Below are 23,860 nucleotides of genomic sequence, written 5' to 3'. Positions count from 1 at the left end.
CCACTCTAGAGCGGAGGTTCCCATGTTGAATGCGTTTGGTGATTTTCTTCTTGATGAAGAGCTGTCCTATTCTATGTATCGCTTTGGTGTGGTACAAAGCAGCTTGAACGTGGGTCCTCTGGCAATCAGTAACCAATGAGGGCTTTCAAGGCAGGGGAAATGTGGTCTTGCGGTTTGATATGCAAGAGTAGTCTGGCAGGCGAGTTCTGAATCTGTTGTAGTCTTTTCATAGTCGTTAAAGGTCATCAGTGGTAGAGGCTGTTGGCATAATCGAGTTTGGACAGAACAAGGGAGATGGGAGCTTGGATCTTGTGCGGAAATCCCAAATGGGGGGAAGATTTGTCGCAGAGTTTTTATAGTAACAAAGCTTGATCGTGCTAGTTTGTCCACTTGGGCACTCATCGATAGCTCGAAGTACATGGTCATTCCGAGGTTTCTTCCTTCCTTCGATACTTTAGCCGGTGATCCCAGTTCATCAGGCCAGGCAGCAAGCAGGTCATAATGTTTCCAATCGCCACACGTGAGTATTTCCGTTTTGGAAGCATTCAATTTGAGATGGCTCCAAGTCATTCATTGATCCAAGGCTTTGAGACAACTGAAAATTGGCGAGTTTCCAATGTCTTTGGGGCATTCCAGATGAAGTATTTGCGTGTCATCTGCATAGTTATAGCACGTGAGGTGAAATTGATTGATCAGTACTCGTAATTACTTCATGTAGATGTTTAAAAGCATGGGTGAGATGTTAGAGTCTTGAGGGATCTCAGCTTTTGTGGAGTACAGTTTGGACGAGAAAGGTGGGGTATAGATGACATTAGTTCTGTTTTGAAGGTAGGATGTGATCCAGTCTAAAGAAGTCCCCTCTATGCAGGCTTCGTAGAGTCTTTGTACCAAAGTGTCATGGTTAACTGTGTCAAAGGCAGCCGAGAGGTCCAAGAGGAGTAGCGCAGCAACCCCGTTGCAGTCAACTGTGTTCTTCAGGTCATCCCAGATGGCAAGGAGGGCAGATGCTGTGCCTCTTCCCGGACAGAATCCTGTTTGGAAGTCTGAAAGTATGGCATTGTCTTCAATGAATTGTGACATCTGGGCGAACACTGCTCTTTCTATCAGTTTGCCCACGAAAGTCCCATTTGTAATGGGTCCGTAGTTGTCAGGGTTCAGCAGGTCCAAGTTTGTTTTCTTCAGTAAAGGGCATATATATGACTTTTTGATTTCTTTTGGAAATATTCCGGTAGTTAAGGAATCGTTGATGATACTTCTTACTGGAGTGGCAACAGAGGTTGTTAGAAGAATTGTCTTGAAAGTTTGCGGTGGAAATTGGCCAGAAGGGCTGCCGGCAGGCCTGCTTGCTTTGACTAGGTTCATACATTAATTGTGTGAAATGTGTTGGAAGGAACAGAGAGGCTGAGTTTGAGTATTCTTGGATTGTTGTTTTGTAAAAGGGTTAGTGCTGGTGCTTTATCCCTCTTTTAAGTATGAGTCCAATGTATTTGCTTTGTCCTTGTAATGATTTGCCAATATGTCTGTGAAGTCTTGAGTAACGGGGATGATTCCTTTTAGGCAATTTGGTTTACGAAATTCATGGAGTATTTTATAGAATTCTTTATTTGCACATTTAGCATTTTGAATACTGTCTGAATAGTACCTTTTCTTTGCTTTTTTGATAGCGGCCTTGTATAATCTGTTAATTTTCTGTAGGTGAAGTTTGTCTTGTTTGGTTTTTGTTTTGAGCCAGGCACATTGCAGCTTTCTAATTTGTAGTTTCGTGTATTTTATTTCTGTATTTCTCCAAGGTGCTTGTTTTCTTTTGTTCTGTTGTGTGGTTTTGAGTGGCACACATTTTGTGCTCTTCTTGCAGAGAGTGCCTGAAGTGGTATCAAGACCATGTGTCGGTATTTCCACTTTGCGGAACTATGAATAATAGCTTTCACCCTTCTCCGACAAGGGAACCGCCTCTATTGCGCTCAAATGATAGCTTCTGGACCTCTGTGATTCATGCTTTAGAAACTGGCAAATGAGATGTAGGTATGGGTAAAAAGAAGAGTTGAAACTAGTCAGACTCTCTGCACATAATAGTCAAGATCTTAAGACATTGCTGTGTGAGGTTAACGGTTCTCCACCATTATATGGGAAACTAATAGGGGAGAGGAGAGCGATTCACCTTGTCTATGAAGTCAGCATCCAACGTAAATCAATCGAATAATTATCTTGCTCCACCAGTGTCGGTGAATTGTAAGTTGGCAAAGACAATGGTACTTTTAAGTCAGCATACCATCAACTGGTACAGGGAATGTCATGACCAAGAAAGAGAGGACTGCACAATGCAAACAACTAACCAGAAAGGGAGAGTTTTTTTGGAGGAATAAATGGATGCCTCACTAGTATGCCATGTCTTAAAATCATGCTTTGAAAGATATTCTCTCTCATAGACGTCTGAAGCAATATCACTATTCTTCTTGCTAGAATGAAGGAGATCTGGGGGATACATTACTGACTCTGATCTAAAGTTCTAGCATTACTGGAAGGCTAAGAACAAAGTAAGATTGGGTGGATATCTACATTAGCTGTAATGGGCAATCCAGGCATGAGCTCAAGCTAATATCCAGCCGTCAACCTGAGTAAACCTGGCTTTAGCTTTCAATGGCACTCAGGCCTGAAATGTGATTATGGGCAAAGTCACAAAAGATTTTCAGCCTCTGAACCAGTGTGTTCTGGGCAAGGGAAGCACAAATAAGTCAATTACTCACACACACACACACAGTCAAAACCAATGTCAAACAAAATCAGTGCAGCTTTTAGGATTTGAAGATGGGAGGGACTGATTGTCAGTCTAGCAGTTTACAAACCATTTCAGTGTAACTAGAGTTCAGGAAATATTTGCAAATAAAGATCTGCTTTACATGAAAATCTGAAATCCACGCAGTAAACAATGTAGGTTAAGCTCTAAGGTCAGCCATATGCATATAAAAAGACCAAAGAGCTCATCGAAGAACTAAATCATGTATCTCACCTATCATACAAGTTAAAGCACCTTTAAACCAAACATTCAAAGAAAAACATTTAACAAGCCAGATATACAGCAAATGTCCTATACGTGTACAGAAAGCAACACTTAGGTCCTGGGATAGTGCAGAAAAACACAAGAGAATCCTCTTCCATCTTCTAAGAATCATCTAAACTAACGGATACATAAACAATGTCCCTCACTAAATGATAAGATTTAGCCAACATACAAAACAAAAAACAAGGAGTGAATAAGTTACTTAACTTCAAGCTTTTCTTAAGAATCGAATCCTTCACCTTCACAGCGATTCTTCGTCTCCAGGAGTCAGAATGGATCTGAATGTTATGAGGAATTCACTCGTCTGGATGCCATGCTGCTTCAGTAGACCCTATGGAGAATCACTGATACAGTGGTGCCATCAAAGCATTGCCCAAGCCTTCAGTTCTGCTTCATTTCTCCATCAGGACAGAACTAAACTGTGGAGTCCACTTGAAGTAAACAATTAGAAAAATCTTGGGCAAAGAACAAATACTTCCTTACAAGACAGGACAACACTGAAGGTATGTAATCTTGTTTTTCTCATAAATACTTGTTCCTGCAGAGTCATCACAGAGAAAAGTTCCCAGAGTAACAACCATGTCAGGAGGAGAGTCCAAGTAATATGAAGAGCAAACAAAAGGCAAACAAACATTAAACAATTACGGAAAGAGACTCACTTCTCCTAACATATTCTAGGAAGAACTGTTTGCGGATTAGTAAATGTATGAAGGGAATTCACAGTCCCTCAAAAATACCCCCCATTAAAATAAGAGAAAATCAAGTCATTGCCCACAGATGTCTAAAACAGAACCCCCTCTCAAGAGCTCAGAGGTAGCTCCTCTCCCTCTCTCAATGATTATTTACCCCTCGAGATTCCATTTATAGAACTACTTGATGCAGAGCACAACCCAATCTCAGATCATCTGGTTTATCACTACTCTACCTTTTCTCACTCCACAGAAGCTAATAAATAATTGGCCTTTACTAACAGCAGACTCAAAGATTTAAAAGAGCGTAGATGCTGAAAGAGAGGAGTTTCCATTAACCCACACTGGTAGGATCAAAGGTATGGGTGAAATACAGATTGTCACCTTGTTAGGAAGCTTGCAACAGTTCACTTGACCCGAGTCTGGAAGATTCCAATAAGATTGGTCCTTTTAAGGAAACCGTGAATATACAAACGTGGAAAAATAACAACAGGCTTCACAGACAGTTCAACTTACATGGAATGCAATATTGATAAAAAATGAAACCATTTAGGCAGTCTGAACCGACGATTGTTTAGAAACAACTAGCTTGTAGCAAGGGCGACCAGCAGGTCCCTGCCCAGAGGGAAAATTTCCAATTGGGGATCACAAATCATGCCATCAAAAGGGAGTTATCTGCAAAGCCAAAATGGACTACAAACTTTGAGCGCAGTCCCTCCTCCCTTTTTCAAAATACGATAATCGGGCAGTCCCTGGCAACTCGTAATTTATTGTTCAAGGTTGTAATATGCGGTTTGTAGTTGAACATAATTAAAAATATTTTTTAAATGGTGGTGATGTCCCAGAAACCCAAATATGACGCAAAATTGACACAGGCTAAAAACATTTGCATATGTGAACTAACAGATCATTTGTAAACACTGCCAAAAAGACTTTTTGAGTTGTGCCCTATTTTCAACAGATTTTTCAAACCACCCGTGGCAGCAACATTACATGTCTCAAAGGCCTGAAATAACCGTTTATGAGGCCCTCATCAGGTGCCTACACCACAAGTGTCCGCAGCGGGCAAAGTCATTCTCACCTGACATTGTCGTGCTTCTGGATGTAGATTTTATGGAACATCATGTCTTCCTTCTTGGTGTTAATGTCTTCCTTCATTTCCATGGCCACATGCTGGGGCAGCACCGAAAGGAGGAGACGCTCCTAGAAGGCGAGAGAGAACGGGTGGTAGAATGAGCCTGGTACAGCTTCTCCCAACATCTGCTCCAACACTCCCCAGCATACTAAAGAATCACCGTCAGAGGCTCTGCTTTTATCATCTAAACCATTACCAACCTAACCAAGTGCCCTCATTCACCGGCAGTGTCCTACAATCCTGCACTAGTAACCTCAGGAAAAAAGGTGTGTGAATAAAGTTAATTTTATCCCCGTTTACTGCTCTTCTGACTGCTGCAGCCCTGCTTCACCCTTTACTGGTGAGTGAGTATTCCCTTCCTCCCCTTTCCCTCTACTGGCTGCCGCCGTTTGTTCCACCTGCCCTAAACAGTACCTGCTGTTGGTTCTCCCTCTGAAGATGCAGCCGGGCCTGGATGTAGCCTCGAGTCTCTTGGAATGCTTGACGCTGCGACACCTCTGCTGGGTAGTGAGTGCAAATCCCAATAATGTTGGTGCAGAGAAATATCAGGACATTAGCACTAAGCTAAAAGAGAAGAGAACACATTGGATGAGCGGCAAAGCCAAGGACAGACGAGGCAGCAATTGTCCATCAACAAAATAATGAAAGAACAATATTCACAGATGATAAGGGGTATGGAACCTGCTAATAGGACCATACTGCTGCCAGGTTCAGGAGCTGTAGAGGGCACCGGCTGAGCCAAGGGAACCAGAAAAACACAACCAGTAAATTGGTCTAGTTAAAGTGAAAATGTTAAAACAACATCAAGTGAAAACCCCGAGTTCTGGGAAAATTTGCTTTTTTGTAAAGTAGTAAAAAGATTGGCAACTTGAGATCGTAAGAAGCAAGTAGGTGTGCAATGAGTGATGGTATTCAACGGTCATGGCACGAATCTTCAATAAACAATCAATTGAAAGGTAATTACATAACAAATGTTTCATAGAGTTTATTTGGATTCAAAGAGCAGGCATGAAATCAATGTTATCCTGTGAAATGATTAAAAATGTAAATAATAAATGCCAGAAGTATCGCCCAATAACCCGACTCAGATCGCGCAACGTAGGTCCACTACTATGCTTACAACTCAAACAAAAGGAAGGGTGAAAACTCTGGGGAAAAACGTACATCGATTTTCTTTATATTTCAAACTCATTAGTTTTGACATATAGCAGTAATATTGAATTACAACATTTAGCTTTTGTGCTTACTTTTGATTTGTATTAAAAAAATATATGTCAGTCCTGGAAAACAAACTAGCAATTAAAAAAGCGATCTTTGGGTCGTGGGTGCTTTCATGTCGAACTTGATCTGTTGGGGCTTACTAAAAGGCAGCTGTTTCTCGTGGACAGAGTTTAACAGTTGGATTTCTAAAATTAGGGTTGATTATGTTGTGATACTGACGAACTCTACTCGGAAGTGCAAACGTCTACAAACGTTGTACTGTAGGCCCAGCATTTTCACGCTCCAGCTTTGTGTATGTCATCTTAGTATGGTTTTAGTCTGATAATTTTCCTACATACATTCAAGCGCAGCGGTTACCTCATCCCACACTGGGCAAGCGGTGTGCTTTCTTCTGCATGTTTAGCCATGCTCTCACTTTTAGCCCATGCCTCTGTTCTCTTCCATTTTTAGGTCGAGCATTCAAGACCTCTTGTATATAGTTTAGTATCATACTTTACTATGTACTTTGTGGGCTCTGGAGATCAGCCCTAGGACTTGTCTGATTCTGCTTAGGGGCGTTTTTTCTGTTCAACTCCCGCTATTTAACTGTTTTGATGAAAACGACAAGCAGTTTATATTAAAAACAGAGCTTTGGACTATACCATTTCACGCTGAAAGGCAATATTTCTCTCCATGTGTTCCCATGCCTGGCGTGTCACGCAGTTTGGTGCTTACTTTCCCTCCAAGTTAAAGAACAGTAGATGTTTTACCACCCAAGCTAATGTGCTGCTTAGTTAAATACATATAAGGTCCCAAAGGCGAGACCGATTGCATTGCAAATGCTTGTTTCAATAGGGTAGGGTCTGTTACTTTTAAATGCATCACTATGGTTCTTCTAGCAAACACCATTGTTAGTTTAAGCTATCCATTTCCTGCTTGCTTTCTTTTCAAGGAGTGAGTAAACCTAGTAAACAATGATCAGGTCCCATTAAGCCCTTCCTGTTGAGGGTATTTTCTAAATGTGTGGTTACTCTACTCCAAAATCGAGTCACACTCAGGCTTTCCTAATCTAGGTGTAGAGAATCTCCCACTGAATCAGCACAAATGGGACAGGCCGGCCTGTTATATCCTGTTCTTCTACTTATTATTTTGGGCCTCAGATATGTTTAGCGCAAATTATTTAGCTGTGTGTATCTGAACCTTTTTGTGTCACCATGAGGATGTTTGAGAGCCCTCTTCCATTCATCGTAATGCAATTCTTTACTTAGCATACTCTTCCAATCTTCTCTAGACCTCGCTAGACTTTGTTTATCCAAGGAGACGAGGGATTTGTATAACCATGTCAGTCACTTTTGGCTGTTCCCTACTGTAACAAGCATTTACAATGCAATAGATCTCGCAATTACATTATTTTGAGCTATTGGCATTGAAAATGTCATTGTTTTTCCCCTTCTTGAAGCATTATTCAAATGGTGTAATGCAAAATGGCAATAGCTCACTTTATTGTAACTGCGAAATCTATTGTATTGCAGTTGTACTAGTGTGAGTTTTGTATTGTAAATGGTACTGGCTTTTGCTTTTATCAATGTGATTTTTTTTATCACATTAATCTAATGCATCAAAAATGTTAATATCTACTCATTTTGGAATAAGGACTCTGAGTGGATATTACATATAGCCATGTATTGATACTATGACTGCAGTTACATGAGTGAGATCACCAACACTGCAGATATAGGTGTGATATCATTATCACTGCATATATAGGTATGAGATCAGTATTCCTGCAGATATAGGTGTGTGATCATTATTTGTTTAGATAGGTGTGAGATTATTATCACTGCAGATCGAGGTGTGAGATCACCATTATTGCAGTTATAGATGTGAGATTACGGTCACTGCAGCTATAGGTGTGATGTTACCATTACTTCCGATATAGGTGTGAGATCATTATTACTGCAGATATAGGTGTGATATCACTGTCACTGCATATATAGGTCTTGTCACAACAAGAACATGAAAAACAGAATGGAAATGAATGCAAGTCCAGATGAGGCAAAACTGAAATCCTGACGTTTCATGTTTATCCGTTTATTGCAATTCGTTATGGGGTACACAGACTGTGTACCATCGCAAAGTGTGTAACACAGTAAATAGTCACCAAGAATAAATACGCTGCAAACGTCTAAAGGTTTTAGTTGCTGTCTGAGATGGCCAATAAATAATGGCTAACGGGGCGGCAGTCGGGGGGCGATTAAATATTAATCCATCGATGGAGTAAAACAACATTTTAAAAATAGCTGTTCCAACAGTATGCGATCCGCGGGGAGCCCAGGAAACGGGCAGAGACATGCCGCTCTAACTACGAAAATACCCCAAAACGGGCTAAAGGGGGGCGTTTAACTCTGCCCCTTCCCCTCGTCAAAGAAGCCATGTGCAAGAATGTGGCAAGGGGAGAGTGGGCATGGGTTCGGATAATACACACACCATGCAAAACAGAGTCCAAGTAGTGACAAACAACCCCCTTCACCCCCCCCCCCGATCCTGCAGAAGAAGCCCATTGTTCTCCACGCTGCAGTAAACAAGTTGCAGGGCCCTGCACTGGAGAAAGCCTGCACTGGAGCAAAACAACTTTGATTGGCAGTGATAGTATAGCGAGGAACTGAGGACCCCAGGACAAAGGAAGGCAGGGATTGGGACGGGAGTGACCAATGCGTCTAGAAACAAATAACTCACTATCAGCAGCTACACAATGCAACAATAGTGCATTCAATTTCTACTCGCTGCTGCAAGCACGCTCACTAAATCACTTTACTGCACCAAAAGCAACTCCCCTCATTCAGGAAGACACTCACCGTCCATCTTTAAGGACTTCTCAGCGCTCATTCAATGCAATGCAAGCCAACAAGGAAATAATGCAGAGCAGTGCAGCGCACCCACAAGCCCATCCATCCAATCATTTATTAATTCATAGAGAAACTATGATTTAGAGGCAACACTGCTGACAGTGGATCTGTGGAGCTGGGCTTAACCCACGCTGCGTGATCTTGGGTAAATTAATATGCAACTGTGCTTACTAACACATCACTGGAGGGGATGTGGGGGCGGGAAGGGGGGTCAGTAAAGGCCGTAAACCATTTTAGCGTCACATGAATTAAAATAAGACATTTATGTTGCAAAGATCTTAGGGCATGCCGCAAGCAGTTTCAAGACAGGCAGATAGACAGACAGACAGGCAGACAGACAGACAGACAAATCAACAGACAGACAAATCAATAGACAGAGAGAGAGAGAGATAGATAAACGAGTCAATTCAGTGTTTAATCCTCCAGAGTATAATGAATTGAATACTTTTACATCCTCTAATGCCAAAGTCTGTTCTATATTTCGAAATGCCAGTACCGCACTATGAGGTGCCATATACAATTTGCAGCTTTATTATTGTTATCATTATTGCTAGATTTGGTAGTAGTAGGATTACGCGCAGGATGTGTGACTGTGCGTCACGTTAGATGGCGCAGGGGTTCCAGTGCGTGGTAATGTGTGTATGGCAGAGTCTGTTTAAGGCTGCTGCAGTGTAGGTCATGACGCGTCTTGGCTCCTGTTAAGATTAAGGCTGGCAAGACCCACTAGTTCTACCGTTCACGAGCCGCTCAAGGGGCACCTCTTCTCACACAGTAAACTGCCCGCCCATACACTGCGTATGCAGCCATTTATAGTAAGAGTCCCGGAGACTGGCGGCAGTAATAGAAGCTTTCCACCCAGACTCAATATCCCCCACAAGCTGCAAGGTGTGTGGGGAGCCAGCATGGGGTGCAAATAAACGGAACTCACCCACAAACTCCTGGGAGGTGGACAGGAGGGAGGTTTGTACACAGCCGTTTCAACAACACCGCTCGTATACTTGCGTAAGATCCAGGGGTGCCTGGGGTTAAGTAGCTTTTAAAACACCAGTCCTACATGGTTTCCATAATGAAGAGCTGCCTTTCATATCGAACATTCACTACAAACGCGCCGCGCGCAGGGAACCCGCTTGGTCTGACACAGACGTGTGATGCATGGGAAGATTTAGAGCTTTCGTGGAAGACTGTTTAAAACGAGGGAAACACAGAGCAATATGCCTATAATCACTCCCAGTGCTTCTTTGTTAACGCCCGGTCTCCTTTTGGGATGACTCATTCGGACTGGATCCTTTGCTTCACAGCTTGTTTATATAAACCGCCTCCTTTAGAAAAGAAATTGCTTCATGACAGCCGTGAAGCAAACAATCCAGTCCGGATGGGCCGTCCCAAAAGGAGAAAGGGCAGTAACAAAGAAGCCTCATTTTCAATCAGAGGCCACCGTTTACCATAAACGATGATGACATCCAATAAAAATAAGGGGCGGGGCTTCGAGCCCTCTTCTGAAATCTCCTAACAATATGTCTCGCAGAGCGAGCAGCGCATGCACGCTGCAACGCTATGCGAGACCTAAAAGGAGAGGCATTACTTTGTGTGCCTGAGGCGCCATTGCATGCTGTCCCCGTTTCACCTGTCTGATTCTAAAACCTGCTCCGTAGGTTAGGAACTGGTTAGATGATATGCCTTTCTCTTCAGTTAAGAGTCTCCAAAGTCCTTAGTTTGCCTGGCCGCGAAACAATTCCCAACCTTGGTTATAACGCTATCATAGTCCAAGCGTTCATTCTTCGGGTACCAAGTACCTCACGCATGCGTGGAAGATCTGCTAGCAGCAAAACCGGAGTACACAGCAGCATTTTGTGCTGTTTGTGTGTCTGTTGCTCCACAGACATTTAAGTGCAATTCAGGGTAGTAGGGTGGGTTCTCTCAGCTTTTGCACCATTTAGTAGCCCTGCTACCAACAGGCTTGAGAGTTGTTTGGTCTGGACGCGTCTATTCCTTGTGGACTCACCCACTCTAGCGCACTCGCTACTACTACAACTGGGCAGCTATGGAATAGAGTTGAAAGTTAATGGCCCATAGGACTCCCCCATTACCAGCAACTGCAGCATTGACTAAGATCATCTTCTATCTGTCATTTCCCTATTGATCTATTAACGCCAGCCAGAGTCTTCCACCACTCAACACAAGGGATACGCCATCTCATTGCCGTGTCTAAGCCATCTCTCGTCCATTTTAAACATTCAAGTAAAAAGTTAATCCAAACAATAACATGCTCAAAAAGACCGGCCTAGAGCAGAGTAAATCTTGGTTTTAGAAACTGGACACATTTTGCTGCACAAGTTGTGTTTCTAAATCAAAACTGAAAAGTAAAGGTCCTATCAGCAGGTTGCGAAACTGAAAGAAACAGATCAAGTTAGAAAGAAGAGGGGTGCTACACAGGTGCACATACATCTGTTGTTCACGGCAGTCACACACCTCTCAATGAATCCTGGGGTCACACACACTCAAAAGGCAGTGTGTGCAGGACAATAAGACATTTTGCAGAGAGCAACGCTGTTGGAAATGGCCCTTTTTGCAGGGTTATCCCCAAATATTTTGCTTATTCCTCCTATTATTTCCCGACATGTTTGTGTTGGTTTTAGGACTCTGGACACTTTACCACTGCTAATCAGTGCTAAAGTGCATATGCTCTCTGAGTAAATTGTGTTATGGATTGGTGTTTCCATGATTGGATATTTGATTTACTTGTTAATCCCTAGTAAAGTGCACTAAGTGTGCCAGGGCCTGTAAATCAATTTCTACTAGTGGGCCTGCAGCGCTGATTGTGCTACCCACGTGAGTAGCCCTAAAAAGGTAACTCAGACCTGCCATTGAGTCTTTGTGCAGTTTGTAACTGCCATGTTGACTTGGCGATTGCACCCACTGGCCAGGCCCTAAACTTTCCCTTTTCTACATGTCAAACACCCCTAAGGTAGGCCCAAGGTACCTCTGTGGGCAGGGTGCAGTGTATGTGAAAGGTAGGACATGCCCCGGTGTGTGTGGCATGTGCTGATAGTGAATTATAGTCCTTTTCAATTTTCACTATGGCAAGGCGACCTGTTCCCCATAGGACAGAATGGAAAGTTTGTTTATAACATCTTATTAACATAATGGGCCCTGGGAACTAGGTAGGAAAATAAAATGTAGTATGCTTGAACTCAGAATCTAAAGATGCATCTATTAGTGAAGGTGATTTTTACGTTCTATGTTTGAAGGTACCACTTTTAGAAAGTAGGTATTTTGTTGCTCAGTTATCCCGTGAGCCTCTGATGGAATGTGGATTGCCTGTCTGGGTTATGGATGACAGAAAGGCTGGGGGAGCAGGAGGGGATCCAGATAGTCTAGGTAAGTCAGGAAAAGGCTGAATATACCTGGGCTGCGATGGGGGAAGAGGACGAGATTTCCCTGCACCTCAAAGGGCCTGGTCTGCCTCTGACAATGCAGTCTACACCCCCTGCCAGGAAATCACACCAGAGAAGGCAGAACTGGTTCTGGCTGGGCACAGACACCCTCTGCCTAGAGGGTTAAAGGATTTTTTGGATACAAATACTGAGGCCAAGACCCCTGAACTTTAGAATCAATCATTTTTTTTGTGTGGTAAAACATTGTAATACACAGCTCAGCTGCCTACATCAACTTGCCGGCAGAGCGTAATCTCTGGAAAGCTACACAGTGCACAGGTCTACAACCTGGAGGGCAACCCCGCGAAAGAGATTACGAACCTTAACAGCTGCCAAGCTAATGGCACAAAAACACTTTTAACAGATGGGAACAGACAAAGAAAAAAGATTAACACCCAACACCCCCCCCTTACCCCCCCACTCCCTCCCAGCTCTGCATCAGCCTCAAACTCCACCAACCACCTCCAAAATCCCCAGACCCATCTTGCCACTCCTCAGGTAACATCAACGGCCCCCCTAGGCTCCAAAGGAATGAGCTGCAGTATTTGTAGGTACTTCGGGCACGTGACCTCCCTCAGATCCTTAGAAAGGAGTTGCAGGAATGAACCTCATTACTTCACATATTCAGCGCCCTTCCCGTCCATGCCCAACGAGAGACGTTCCATAGCCAAGAGATGTGAAAGTCTTTGGATCCAATCCCGCGGGTCCGGTGCAGCCGAGGAGCCCCATTGCGCCAGAAGGACCTGCCGTGCCGCAAGCAGAGCTAATGCAATCTGCCTAGCCCTCAGCGAGCGCAGTGGAAAAGACTTAGGATGGGGGAGTCCCAACAGCTTGTGCTCAGGTGCCCGAGGGAATGTAATCTAGAAAGCATCATCCAGGTCATTGAGAACCGCCTTCCAATACCGCACCAACTTTGGGCAATGCCACAACTGATGCACCAAAGTACCCGGAAGGCCACACCCCCCCCAGCAGAGAATTGACTTCGCTACATCCCATGCCTTGATGCGCGCCGGGATATAATACCAATAAGTGGCCACCTTATAGGCAGACTCGGTACCTGCAGTGTTAGAGGCCTTGTGGTGTACGCAGTAAAAGGTGTGCTCCCATTCTTTACGTGTCAAGGGGCGCCCTAACTCTGTCTCCCAGCGAACCTGCGCCTTCGTACGCTGCTTCTTGGGATGCAACAGAATCATCGCATGTAGTTCAGATATGAACTTACGGTCATCCTTCTTGCAGACTAATCATCGTTCAAAGGTAGTCAAAGGGCGGGGCATGGATGCAAAGTTAGATGATTGGGTCACCCAGTGCGCCAATTGCGCATTATGAAAAGCATCAGACTCTGGTAGGTGTAAGTATTCCCTACACAATTGGGGGAAAGAGATCAGGCCTTCAAGGTCAAAGAGGGAGCCCGCCCTCTTATAGCCTTCCTCACGCCAGTGGTGGAAGACTGAAGACGCACACCCCGACGGAAAATCGGGGTTATCAACAATGGGAGTCATCGGGGAGAGAAATGTAGTCCAGCCCTTGCGCTGCGCCAACTGATCCCAGGCTTTCAAAGTCGGGGAGGTTACCGGGGAAGAATATAGGCCCCTATGCTTGCGCGGCATCCACAGCTCACGCCAAATGTTGCAGCCTGCTACTGTCTGGTCCATAAAGTTCCAGTGCTTGCTGGACAAGGGCCTATTCCACTCCGTGACATATCGGAGACAGGACGCTTGATAGTAAGCCGCCAGCAAGGGAAAGCCCAGCCTGCCTGCAGCTTTTGGTGTGGTGACGAGGGACAATGCAAGCCTTAACCGCTTGTTGCTCCATAAGAATTTATTAAGGAGCCCCTGCAGCTTCCGAAGAGTGCCCGGTGGGGGACTCAAAGGCAGCATTTGGAAAAGGTAGAGGACCCGCAGGAGAACTGTAATTTTCACTGCAGCCAACCGCCCATACCCGGCCAGGTTGAGGCGGGACCAGTCCGAGAGTGCTTGGTGGTTTGATCTACCAGCAGCCTATAATTAAGGGAGACTGTTTTAGCGATAGAGGAGGTCAGCCGGATACCCAGATATTGAATATCAGAGTGTACCCACTAAAAAGCGAAGTCCCGCTGCAGGTCTTGCACATCTGCGTCGGGTATGGAGATGCTAAGGATTTGCGATTTTGAAAAATTAACTTTGAAGCCCGCAACTTTTCCGAATTTGAGGAGTTTCGCCGATAGGTACCGCAGGGAGGAGTGAGGCTGAGTAAGCGACAGAATAACATCATCAGCATATAAGCTAATTTTGTGTGTGTCTGCACCAAACTTAATCCCTGCAATACCCACATTTAACCGGATGCGTTGGGCAAAAGGCTCCATATAGAGCATAAAAAGCAGCGGGGATAAGGGACATCTCTGCCGTGTCCCTCTAGTGATGGGAAAACGGGCTGATTTGCACCCATTCACTCGCACCGCCGCCTTGTGGGCCGCATAGAGGCACCAAACCCAACGCACAAAGTTGTCACCCATCTCCAAGGCCTACAGAACTGTGAACAGGTAATCCCAGTCCGCCCGATCGAAGCCCTTCTCCGCATCAATGGAAAGAAAACAGGCCTGGGCCTGGGACCAATGGACCAAATCCATGAGGTGAAGAAGCCGTTTGGTGTTATCCCCCCCTTGTCGCGTTGGGATAAAGCCTGCCTGGTCCGGCTCTATGATTCCGTCCATCAGGGGGCTGAGCCTCGCCGCCAGAATACTCGCAAAGAGTTTTGCATCGATTTTGAGGAGAGAGATCGGCCTATATGAGCCGCAGTCTTTAGGGTCTTTTCCCGGCTTAAGAATGACATAATCGCTGCCTCTGACATGGAGGGGGTCACCTATCCCGTATCGAGAAAGGAGTTGAATAGACGGGTTAAAGGAGGAGCCAGCTCCACACAGTAGGTTTTATAAAATCTGGCAGAGAAGCCATCCGGCCCCGGGGATTTAGCTACCTTCAGCCGAGCAATCGCAGATATGACCTCCTCTATGCGGATCGCGGAATCTAAAGCGTCCATCGATGTCTGGACAAGAGGCGTACTGGCGCAGGACGCCAAATAGTCCGCTATTCCCCCAGAGTCCACCCCCTCCTGTACAGGCCCTGATAGAACTGTCTAAAGGAGTCTACAATAAGGGCATCAGTGGAATGTTCAACTGCCTGAGGATCTCTAATGGCCTGTATGGCCATTAACTGAGCCCGTGCCCACAATCTATGCACCAACATCCTCCCTTCCTTTGTCCCCGCTGAGGTAAAATTTGAGTCGCAAGCGCGATAAGGCGTGTGCAGCTCTATCTAAATCAATGTTGTTCGACATGCGCCGTTTCATCTCCAACTCCCTCCACACTCTCGGGCCCACGTCCTCTTATGCATTGCTTCCAAGGCACCCACTTCCCTCTCTAACTCAGCACGCTTCTCTTTGCGTAATCTTGTATATGTTGCCGCAAGCGCAATAAACTGCCCCGCACCACTAGCTTCAGTGCCTCCCATACTGACGCTAGGGATGTGCCTTCCAGGTCATTATCTGCAAGATAATTAGTAATAGTATCCCGTATTCGCGTGACCACCGATTCTGAATGGAGCAGGGAGTCACGGAGGCGCCAGCCGGGCGGCGGCAGGCGCTGACCCCTGAACTTTAGAACTCTTTTGGATCAAGAAGACTGCCAAGAAGATGATCTGGAGAAGCTGTGAGGAGGGGGGACTACCGCTTTGCTGTCTTAGCCTGCAGTGGCTGCTTCTGTCTTGGGCAGTGAAAGAACTGGACTGGACTTTCTGCAATCTACTTTGGGAGTTTCTCCAAGGGCTTGAGGTAGAGCTTGCCCCCTGTTCATGAAGTCTCAGGAACAACAAAGACTTCAAGCTCTTATGCCTGCAGCACTGGGGACTGAGTGTTTTGTGCTGCAACAGAGGAAAAGTAACTCGACAACTTCTACGACGTCGCTGCCGACTCCGTGTCCTGATTGCACGGCAGAGTGCGCCGCAACGCAACGCGACCATGGTCTCACCGACGATGCCTACTGACGCCGCCACGAGCCGCTGCTTGCACCACGACCTGTGGGCACCGCACTCCGCACCGCCTTGCTTCACGCTGAAGCCTGGGCACCGCAGAGAGCACCGCTGCAATGCTGTACCACGACCCTGGTCTCACCAACTCCACCTGCGGACGCCGCCACTGCGCCGTTGCTCGCACTGCTACCTGTGGGCACCGCACTCCGCACTGCCTCACAATGACACCTTGGCCTCCCCGACAACGCCGCTCCACGCCGAAATAGACGCCGCTGCTTGCACTGTGGTAATAGGGTACCACTTGTAAAGGTACACAGCGCACCGCCCTCATCCCGCACCGCAGCCTTAGCCTACTGGCGCCGGCACCATCAACTCCAGTTCGTCAGCTGATGATAGTGTTTCATCAACAACAACGCCCCTGCTTGCACCGTGACCTGCCAGCACTGTGACGAGCACTGCCTTCATCTTGCACCGCGACCCTGGTCTAACCGACAACGCCATCAGATGCCGCTGCTCGCACCACGACCTGAGGGCACCGCACGGCCCACCGCTGCACTTCGCACTGCAGCACACGACGCCTGCCGACGCCAGCACTCCTGACTCAGAGAGATCGACCTGTAAAGCAAGTGACTTCGAGGGTCCAATAAGACTCCTGCACCGACCTCTGGAACCAATGCCTGCGGACGCCGTACTTTCGGAAGCTCAACAAGATGTCGCTTACGCCCTGCATTTCTAAAAGGTACTGTTTGCAGGTATTCCCGACACCGTAGCTGGTCCGCGACGTTGCAGTCAGCCAGAACTGACTTGAGTAGTGGTTTCTGCCTGGCTTTGGCACTTGCCCTAGCTTGCCAAAAACCCCATTTCTAACAAATGCAATCACAAAAGCGACTATTGCTGGAAGTTATCTTAAACTACAACTGCATAAGCAGGAAGAAAGCACATATTGGAGCACTCTATCACCAAATTCGAATTCAGCCTGGCGTCTAAAGCAAACTACAATTTCAGAGGAGACCTGGTGGGATGGAAATGCCCTCTGCATGGTTTTAAGAGTGAGCGAGCCCTGCTCTTAGCTTCTGAACAGCAAGTCTCTAGTATGTTGGCAATTTTGTGGCACCAGTATGTGGACTCTGTGGTCTAGAGGGAAACCCAAGCATACCTTCCTTGGACACAGGGCTACGGTCCTTGTGTTGGCAGACACATGCCTACCAGCATCGGATTGGGAAGGCGGGCAGTCAGGCATTGGCCGATGGGCTGGTGCCTAGGGGGCACCTGTGGGCCGGTTTTTGTCAACCGGCCAACAGAGCCTTATTGTCTTCCCCACCAGGCCACTGTAAAGGGGGGGGGCAGCATCATGAGCAAAGAGGTTCTGAGGGGGTTGCTTTCAGCAGCGTCGCTAGGCCAATATTGTTCTGTCCGCTGCAGACTTTATCTTGGCCTACAATGGGGCTGGTGCAGACACCCAGAAACAATGTCCCACTCCCCTGCTGTGGGCCATTATCACCTCGGCACCCCAGGAGCAGCAGCAGCAGCTCTGTGCTTTTCTTCACCCCTCCCCTGCCAGGCCATCAACCTGAAGCTACAGTTGGCTGGGCTGGAGTGAGTAAAGGAATGGCCTTGCAGAGGGCCTGTCGTTGGCACCTCGGCTACAGTGTCTTTCAGGCCTTGGTGGTGGGGTGGTGGGGTGGGGGTATGTTTCCATAAACCTCGCTGTGAAGCACCTTTCCCAGAGGAGAACATTTAGATAATGTAATGGCAGGGTCAGAGCTGCCGAATGTAGAACTATGGAAATAGGTTCAAGTCCCAGCCTAATCTCAACATCCTGTGATTCTGAGCAAATGACTTAATTGCACAAGGCCTAAAATAAAAATGATTTTGATCTTCTGTAATGTAACTGGTGTTCATATAATTGCGCCCATTGGCCAAGTTTATGCTATATAAAACTACAATAAAAAACATAACTTTCTGTTTGCTCATTTTTTAAGAATCTGCGAAGGCTGGAACTTAATAATGAGAGAGGATTCTTTATTCAATATTAAAAAAGTCTGTATTCCTTCTTAACATGCCTTTTCTTCCTGTGTTTAGCTTTAACTATTAGTCACAGATCATTAAAGAAGCTTTAGACCGCATTTAAAATGCTTTCACCTTACATTTACTGTTCAAACTTCAAAGTACATATCGATCAGGAGAGAAAATATCAGCTTTAGGTGTTTTTCTTCATTTTCTTACTGGCAAGGGCATTAAAATACTTTGCCTGCCAAAATGTACTGCTTCTAGTTTTCACCAATGTTTCTGGCTCTAAGAGCTTTAAAATACATAATTGATCAAATATTTCTCTAAAAATGAGCCAGATGAGACTAGCCAAATACTGTTTCATGAACGGGCGTGATCTAGGAATGTGAGCGACTTTTTTGGGAGTGCCCGGGATGAACTGTGATCCCAATACGACCCTGAGCCTGGCAGCATATTTTGTAACCCCAGAGGATTGCCTCTTCCCAGCACTGGCAAGTGCGTTATTGACCAAAGACCTAGAGATCTGGCGGAGTTCTGCAGCCGGGGCCTCTCACTACACTTTAAGTGCATAGCAAGTGCTCTCATCCTCCAACCGGCCTCAGAGCAATCAAAGTAGTGGCCGGCGGGGAGCAAGACATGCTATCTGGAGCAGAATGGGCCACAGCCTTCTCACTGCCAACCCATGACCGACTGAGCATCTATGGCCTCGAGAGAATCAGTCACCACCACCAGCAGTGCAATGTGCAACCAGTGCTGGGAGGCACCCCTGCGATCTTCTACCACCAGCGTCGTGCGACAGGGACACCGGAGCATGGGCTCCTGCAAGCACGTCTTCGCCTTTGGGTGGCACTAGTTTTGTATCCGGGCCTGAACCACACAGAGGACGGCGAATGCTTCCCCAGGGTGACCACAGATCAGCAACCTCCCGTACATCTAAGAGGCGGGCTGAATGTGTTGAACAACAGCAGGGATCTCACGACTTAAGATATCGCTTCTCCAACGAGTAACTCGGGAGCTACCAATAGCTCTCCAACTACCTATAAGTAGCTCTCCTGCATGCAGTCCAACTTGCTAAATTAGAAGCTTTTGCTTAGTTAATAAATATTTGTATACTAAAGCTTAAAATTATGTATTTCAGAAGAAAATGCTGCAACCATTTTACTCAAAATATCAGATCATGAGCTTTGAAAATGCAATTCTAAAATATATTCAAACGTGGTGTTGGGAACACTTAATAATAATATTACTTTGGTGTCAGAGGCATTGGAGCTATGATTGCTATGTATTACTCACATTGAGGTTTTCTGCATCGACAAAGCCTTTTCTTTTTACATCACGGCTAGCAATCTTGCATGATGCACTGAGGTGATTACAGATGGAAATCTTGCATATGGTCGCCACCAATGTGATTTTGCCTGACAGGATTACTATTACAACACTATTAATAGTAGCAAAGGATGATTTTAATTGAACATAAGTAGCTCGTATTACAAAAAAGGTTGGAGACCCCATTATGCTGCAACACACAAGCAAATCTGCAGTCACTGACATTGTTGAGAGCTCCAGGGTCAGCAAGTGACCTTTTTCTGATTCTAAAACTGTCAGCTAATGTGGACAAACGCAAGAGATTGACCTATGCGTCACAGGCACAGTAATCTGCTTGCATTCGCTGCTGTGAGCAGGTGACTTTCCTTCTGTATAGTGTCTTAAATGCCTTTCCTGCAGCATCGTAGTTACACCCGGTCTCCCTTGCATGTATCCTTTTTGGGTTGTATTGTGTAACCAGTACATGTAAGCAGTTTTTCTTTTCAAAGTAAAATCACCAGTCTGTAGATTCCTTATTAGCAACTATTGGGTTGAGTTCTGAGTCTCTAATCTCACACCACCACCCTAAACAAGTGTTGCACTGTTCACCATATTACCCTAGGGGTCTGCTCCATGCTCAGTTATCTGTGGTCATAGCAAGTCAGGCCCGGAACATCAGTGGTGGACTGACAGCCTCCTCATTTGAGGCCCAGTGACTCCTGTGTACTGCAGTACCCCGGAATGGGTTCTAACAAGGCCACTGTGTAAAAATGGGAAGACTTCAGTATACAAGTGTCTAAGTTTTAATGCTACAATATCCACTTGTTCTGGGAGAGCAGGCCTCACTAAGCTGACAATGTAGATTCATGAACTACCTGCAGTGCGTGTGTAAATACCAGCAGTGGAAGCCCCTCCACTAAGGCGGAGGAAAGTTGCCCCACTGCTTTTCACAGCGTACCTAAAGGAAAAATAAAATGATAACTCGATGCAGGGCAGGGTGGCGCTGCTCTGCTCACAGAGCAGGGGGGGAGTGGTGGGCAGTCTGTAAGTGTGCACAAATATTTGGCTAGCCTTCTTGGGCCGATCAAACAGTCATGGGCACTTTGCATGTTCTCAGCCTGGGTGGAGAACATGCCCAGGATCCCAGTCCACGGCTGTGAGCCGAACCACAGTGTTCCGAACAATCACAACACTGCATTGCAGAGCTGTGATTGGCTTAGGAGAGCCTTGGGGCTTCCTTTTCCAGCCAGATGCACAGAGACAAGGCGAGGAGGTACGTATAATTTTCTTTTTTCCCTTAATACTAAAGTTAGCGGCCCCAGTATACAGCTTCCAGAAAGCCCCAGTTACAAACAATAACACTCATCATAGCACAGTTTAGAAAACTGCCCCACATGGCACCCAGTGCAATGTGCTGTAGGAACCACCTACACACACAGGAGCATTTTCATAAAAACCCGGTCAGCAACTAGAGAGCGTTTTCACTACGCCCACATTAGCACCCTCGGCACAGCTACCATAAAGCATCAGTAACCCACACTCCAGCTCCTAGAATGTCCCACCTGGCACCCATTCCCTTTCCCATAATACTCAAGTTAACACCTGTAATACATAACAATGGCCCTAAGACATATGAATGCAACAGTGCTACCAACCAAATGGTTATTTATTCCAAACAATAAATCAAGAAAATGTTTCTTTATTAAAGCACTGTCTAACGGCGCAGTGGTTGTGAGTGAACAAAAACGTGCTTGGTTCTCTTTCATCAGTGAGCTAAAACTGGAATTTAATCCCATTTCTCTCCGAGGGCTTGCTTGGGGCAGGCAAGGGCGCCGCCAGCAGTACAACTACTCACAACAAGCCCTTGTGTTGCCAGCCTCACTGTCAGTCAAGTACCTCATTTGCATGTCGAAAGCACAGGTGTAGTCACCATGTGTTTTGACTATCTTAATAGCTCAATTGTCTGCTACATCTACTGTTACCAATTCTTTAAAATAGCGATTTTTTAAGCTGTTGTCCATGGACCACTAGGGGCAACCAACTCTGGGGATCCCCAACGGTTTGGACAATATGATATTAGCAAATTTATCAATTATATGCACATAAAGAAGTAAAATAGAAAATAAAACAATTTAAAACACCATCTCGATGCGAACAAATTTGAAATTGAAGGCTAAAAATTAAGTTGGCACTCTTTGATTTGTTTGTGGTCCCAACACAAGTACAGCAAACAGTAATATGAACAACTGGTGGCCTCAATTAACATACTAGTATACGCCAACCAAAAGAGGATGCACTAGAAGAGAACAAGAGAAAATATTATCTTCATGTCTAGCAGACTGCTTTATCTTTTAGAAAAAAATAGAAAAGATCCAACAATCCCACTAAAATTACAATTTCGATTTTTTAATTTTTGGGTTATCAATTAAAGAAAATAGTTCAAAATGTGTGCATTTGTTTGAGGTATACCTCTTTATGTAGATTGATGTATTTTCTTGACATTCAAATCGTAGAAATTGCTTAGGCCGGGGCCCCCAGCTTCTAATTGTGAGATCCACAGAAGTCAAAAGGTTAGGAATCACTGCTTGAAGATATACTTAGAGCGGGCTTTTGCTCCTCATAGAGAGGCATTTCTCATCCATTGATGCTACTGGGTGTTTGGTATGTCATCCCATCTTCTAGGGAGTACTTCCTTGGCAATGCATAAGGGACTACTTTACATTCAATTATCACATTATTTGTCGCATTCATTTCTTTATCTCCTATGGGCATTCTTTAGAGAAAAAACACGTTTTTCTACTTTCTTTTGTGCATTAGCAAAGCTAATGGGTCTGGTTTTAATGTGCTAAACACCATTTGGGTATGCAACTCAATCAAACAGCTATGTGCAAGCTTTTTTTTTAACCTGTAGCATGCATTGGCCCTCTCCCACTGAAGAGTCAGAGACAGACTGGCAGGACAAGAGATTCTGAAAACAGTCAGAAAGCAAGCTTTTTTTTTAACCTGTAGCATGCATTGGCCCTCTCCCACTGAAGAGTCAGAGACAGACTGGCAGGACAAGAGATTCTGAAAACAGTCAGAAAGACTATTTGCAAAGTCTGTAGGAGACATGTATTGTGATATTTCAGAGGAAGTACAAGCACATCGTGCCTTTTTAGTGTAGGTAGTTCCACACGGTAGTCACCTTCACTAATTTTTGGAACCAAGATTTAAGCCTTATTACGAGTTTGGAGGACCATGAGCTGCTGTACCCGCCGTCCAACCATCGCAAGCTCAGCAGTCTGACCACTGTATTACAAGATGGGCGGATTGCTATTGCTAAGACCGTGGCTGAACCCCCTACACCGCAGATTGCCAGGGTAACGGTCTGGGAAAAGCAGCTGCCATCAAGTGGTACAGAGGAGTTTTACCACCCTTCATATTACAGATTGGCTTTCTGACAAGCTGACCGTGGCGGTGGGACCACCAGCTTCAAGTCAGCAGACACTAAAGATTTAGGGTGCCTACTCACCCCTTTCCTGTTATTTCAGTCCAGAGTTTGACGTGGATCCCTTTCTTCAGGTCCCCCCGTTCACAGCAGCATCTTTACCCCAATGATACAATATACAGGTGAGTTATTCTTGCACCATATATCCAATGCCTGGACTACCCAGATATGGGCCAGACTCCAGCAATGGGTAGGAGGTATTTTTCCACATGTATCATGAATATGTGTGCATTGGAAACATATACAGTTGAAATGCTCACACAGGGATCGATACATACAGAAAACTAATCACCACCGCCACTAGATGTCTGCAGCCACACCACCGCCATTGTGGTAAACTCGTAATACAGTGGCTGTGGTCTTCTGGCGGATGCAGCATTTGGGTTGTCAGACTGCCAAACTCGTAATCAGGCCCTTATTCATCATCAGACGTCGACCCAGAGCAAAACCGAGAAAGGCAGGGAAGGGAAAAGGGAAGAGAAAGTTGGGGAAGAGAAAAAGCAGGGAGGAAAAAGAACCTGCAAATTTATATGAAGAGAGAATAGTAAGGTGGAGGTAGATTAAGAGCCTTGGTATTCGGCAGCCCCAGCATTCGGCAGACTTAGGCACCTTTGTGTGTGTTCTTTTCTTTTTGT

The 23,860-nt window shown here is 45.5% G+C and overlaps 1 protein-coding gene across 3 annotated transcripts in view; it reads right to left on the bottom strand.

Annotated features, from left to right (window-relative positions):
• The window catches only part of ADCY6 (adenylate cyclase 6), a 550,358-nt gene that overhangs the window by 273,310 nt on the left and 253,188 nt on the right, over nucleotides 1–23,860 (bottom strand). For all 3 annotated transcript variants that reach the window (XM_086963749.1, XM_086963746.1, XM_086963748.1), the window contains 2 exons: nucleotides 5,297–5,446; nucleotides 4,829–4,950 (listed from right to left, as the gene is read on the bottom strand). In XM_086963749.1, the coding sequence (XP_086819875.1) occupies nucleotides 4,829–4,950; nucleotides 5,297–5,446 (272 nt within the window). The remainder of the gene's footprint in view (nucleotides 1–4,828; nucleotides 4,951–5,296; nucleotides 5,447–23,860) is intronic.

Source organism: Lissotriton vulgaris, chromosome 1_1, assembly GCF_964263255.1.
Source record: "Lissotriton vulgaris chromosome 1_1, aLisVul1.2, whole genome shotgun sequence".
NCBI classification, from domain to species: domain Eukaryota; kingdom Metazoa; phylum Chordata; class Amphibia; order Caudata; family Salamandridae; genus Lissotriton; species Lissotriton vulgaris.
The sequence above is the reverse complement of the archived record's forward strand: the minus strand, read 5'-3'. Positions and strand labels throughout refer to the sequence as shown.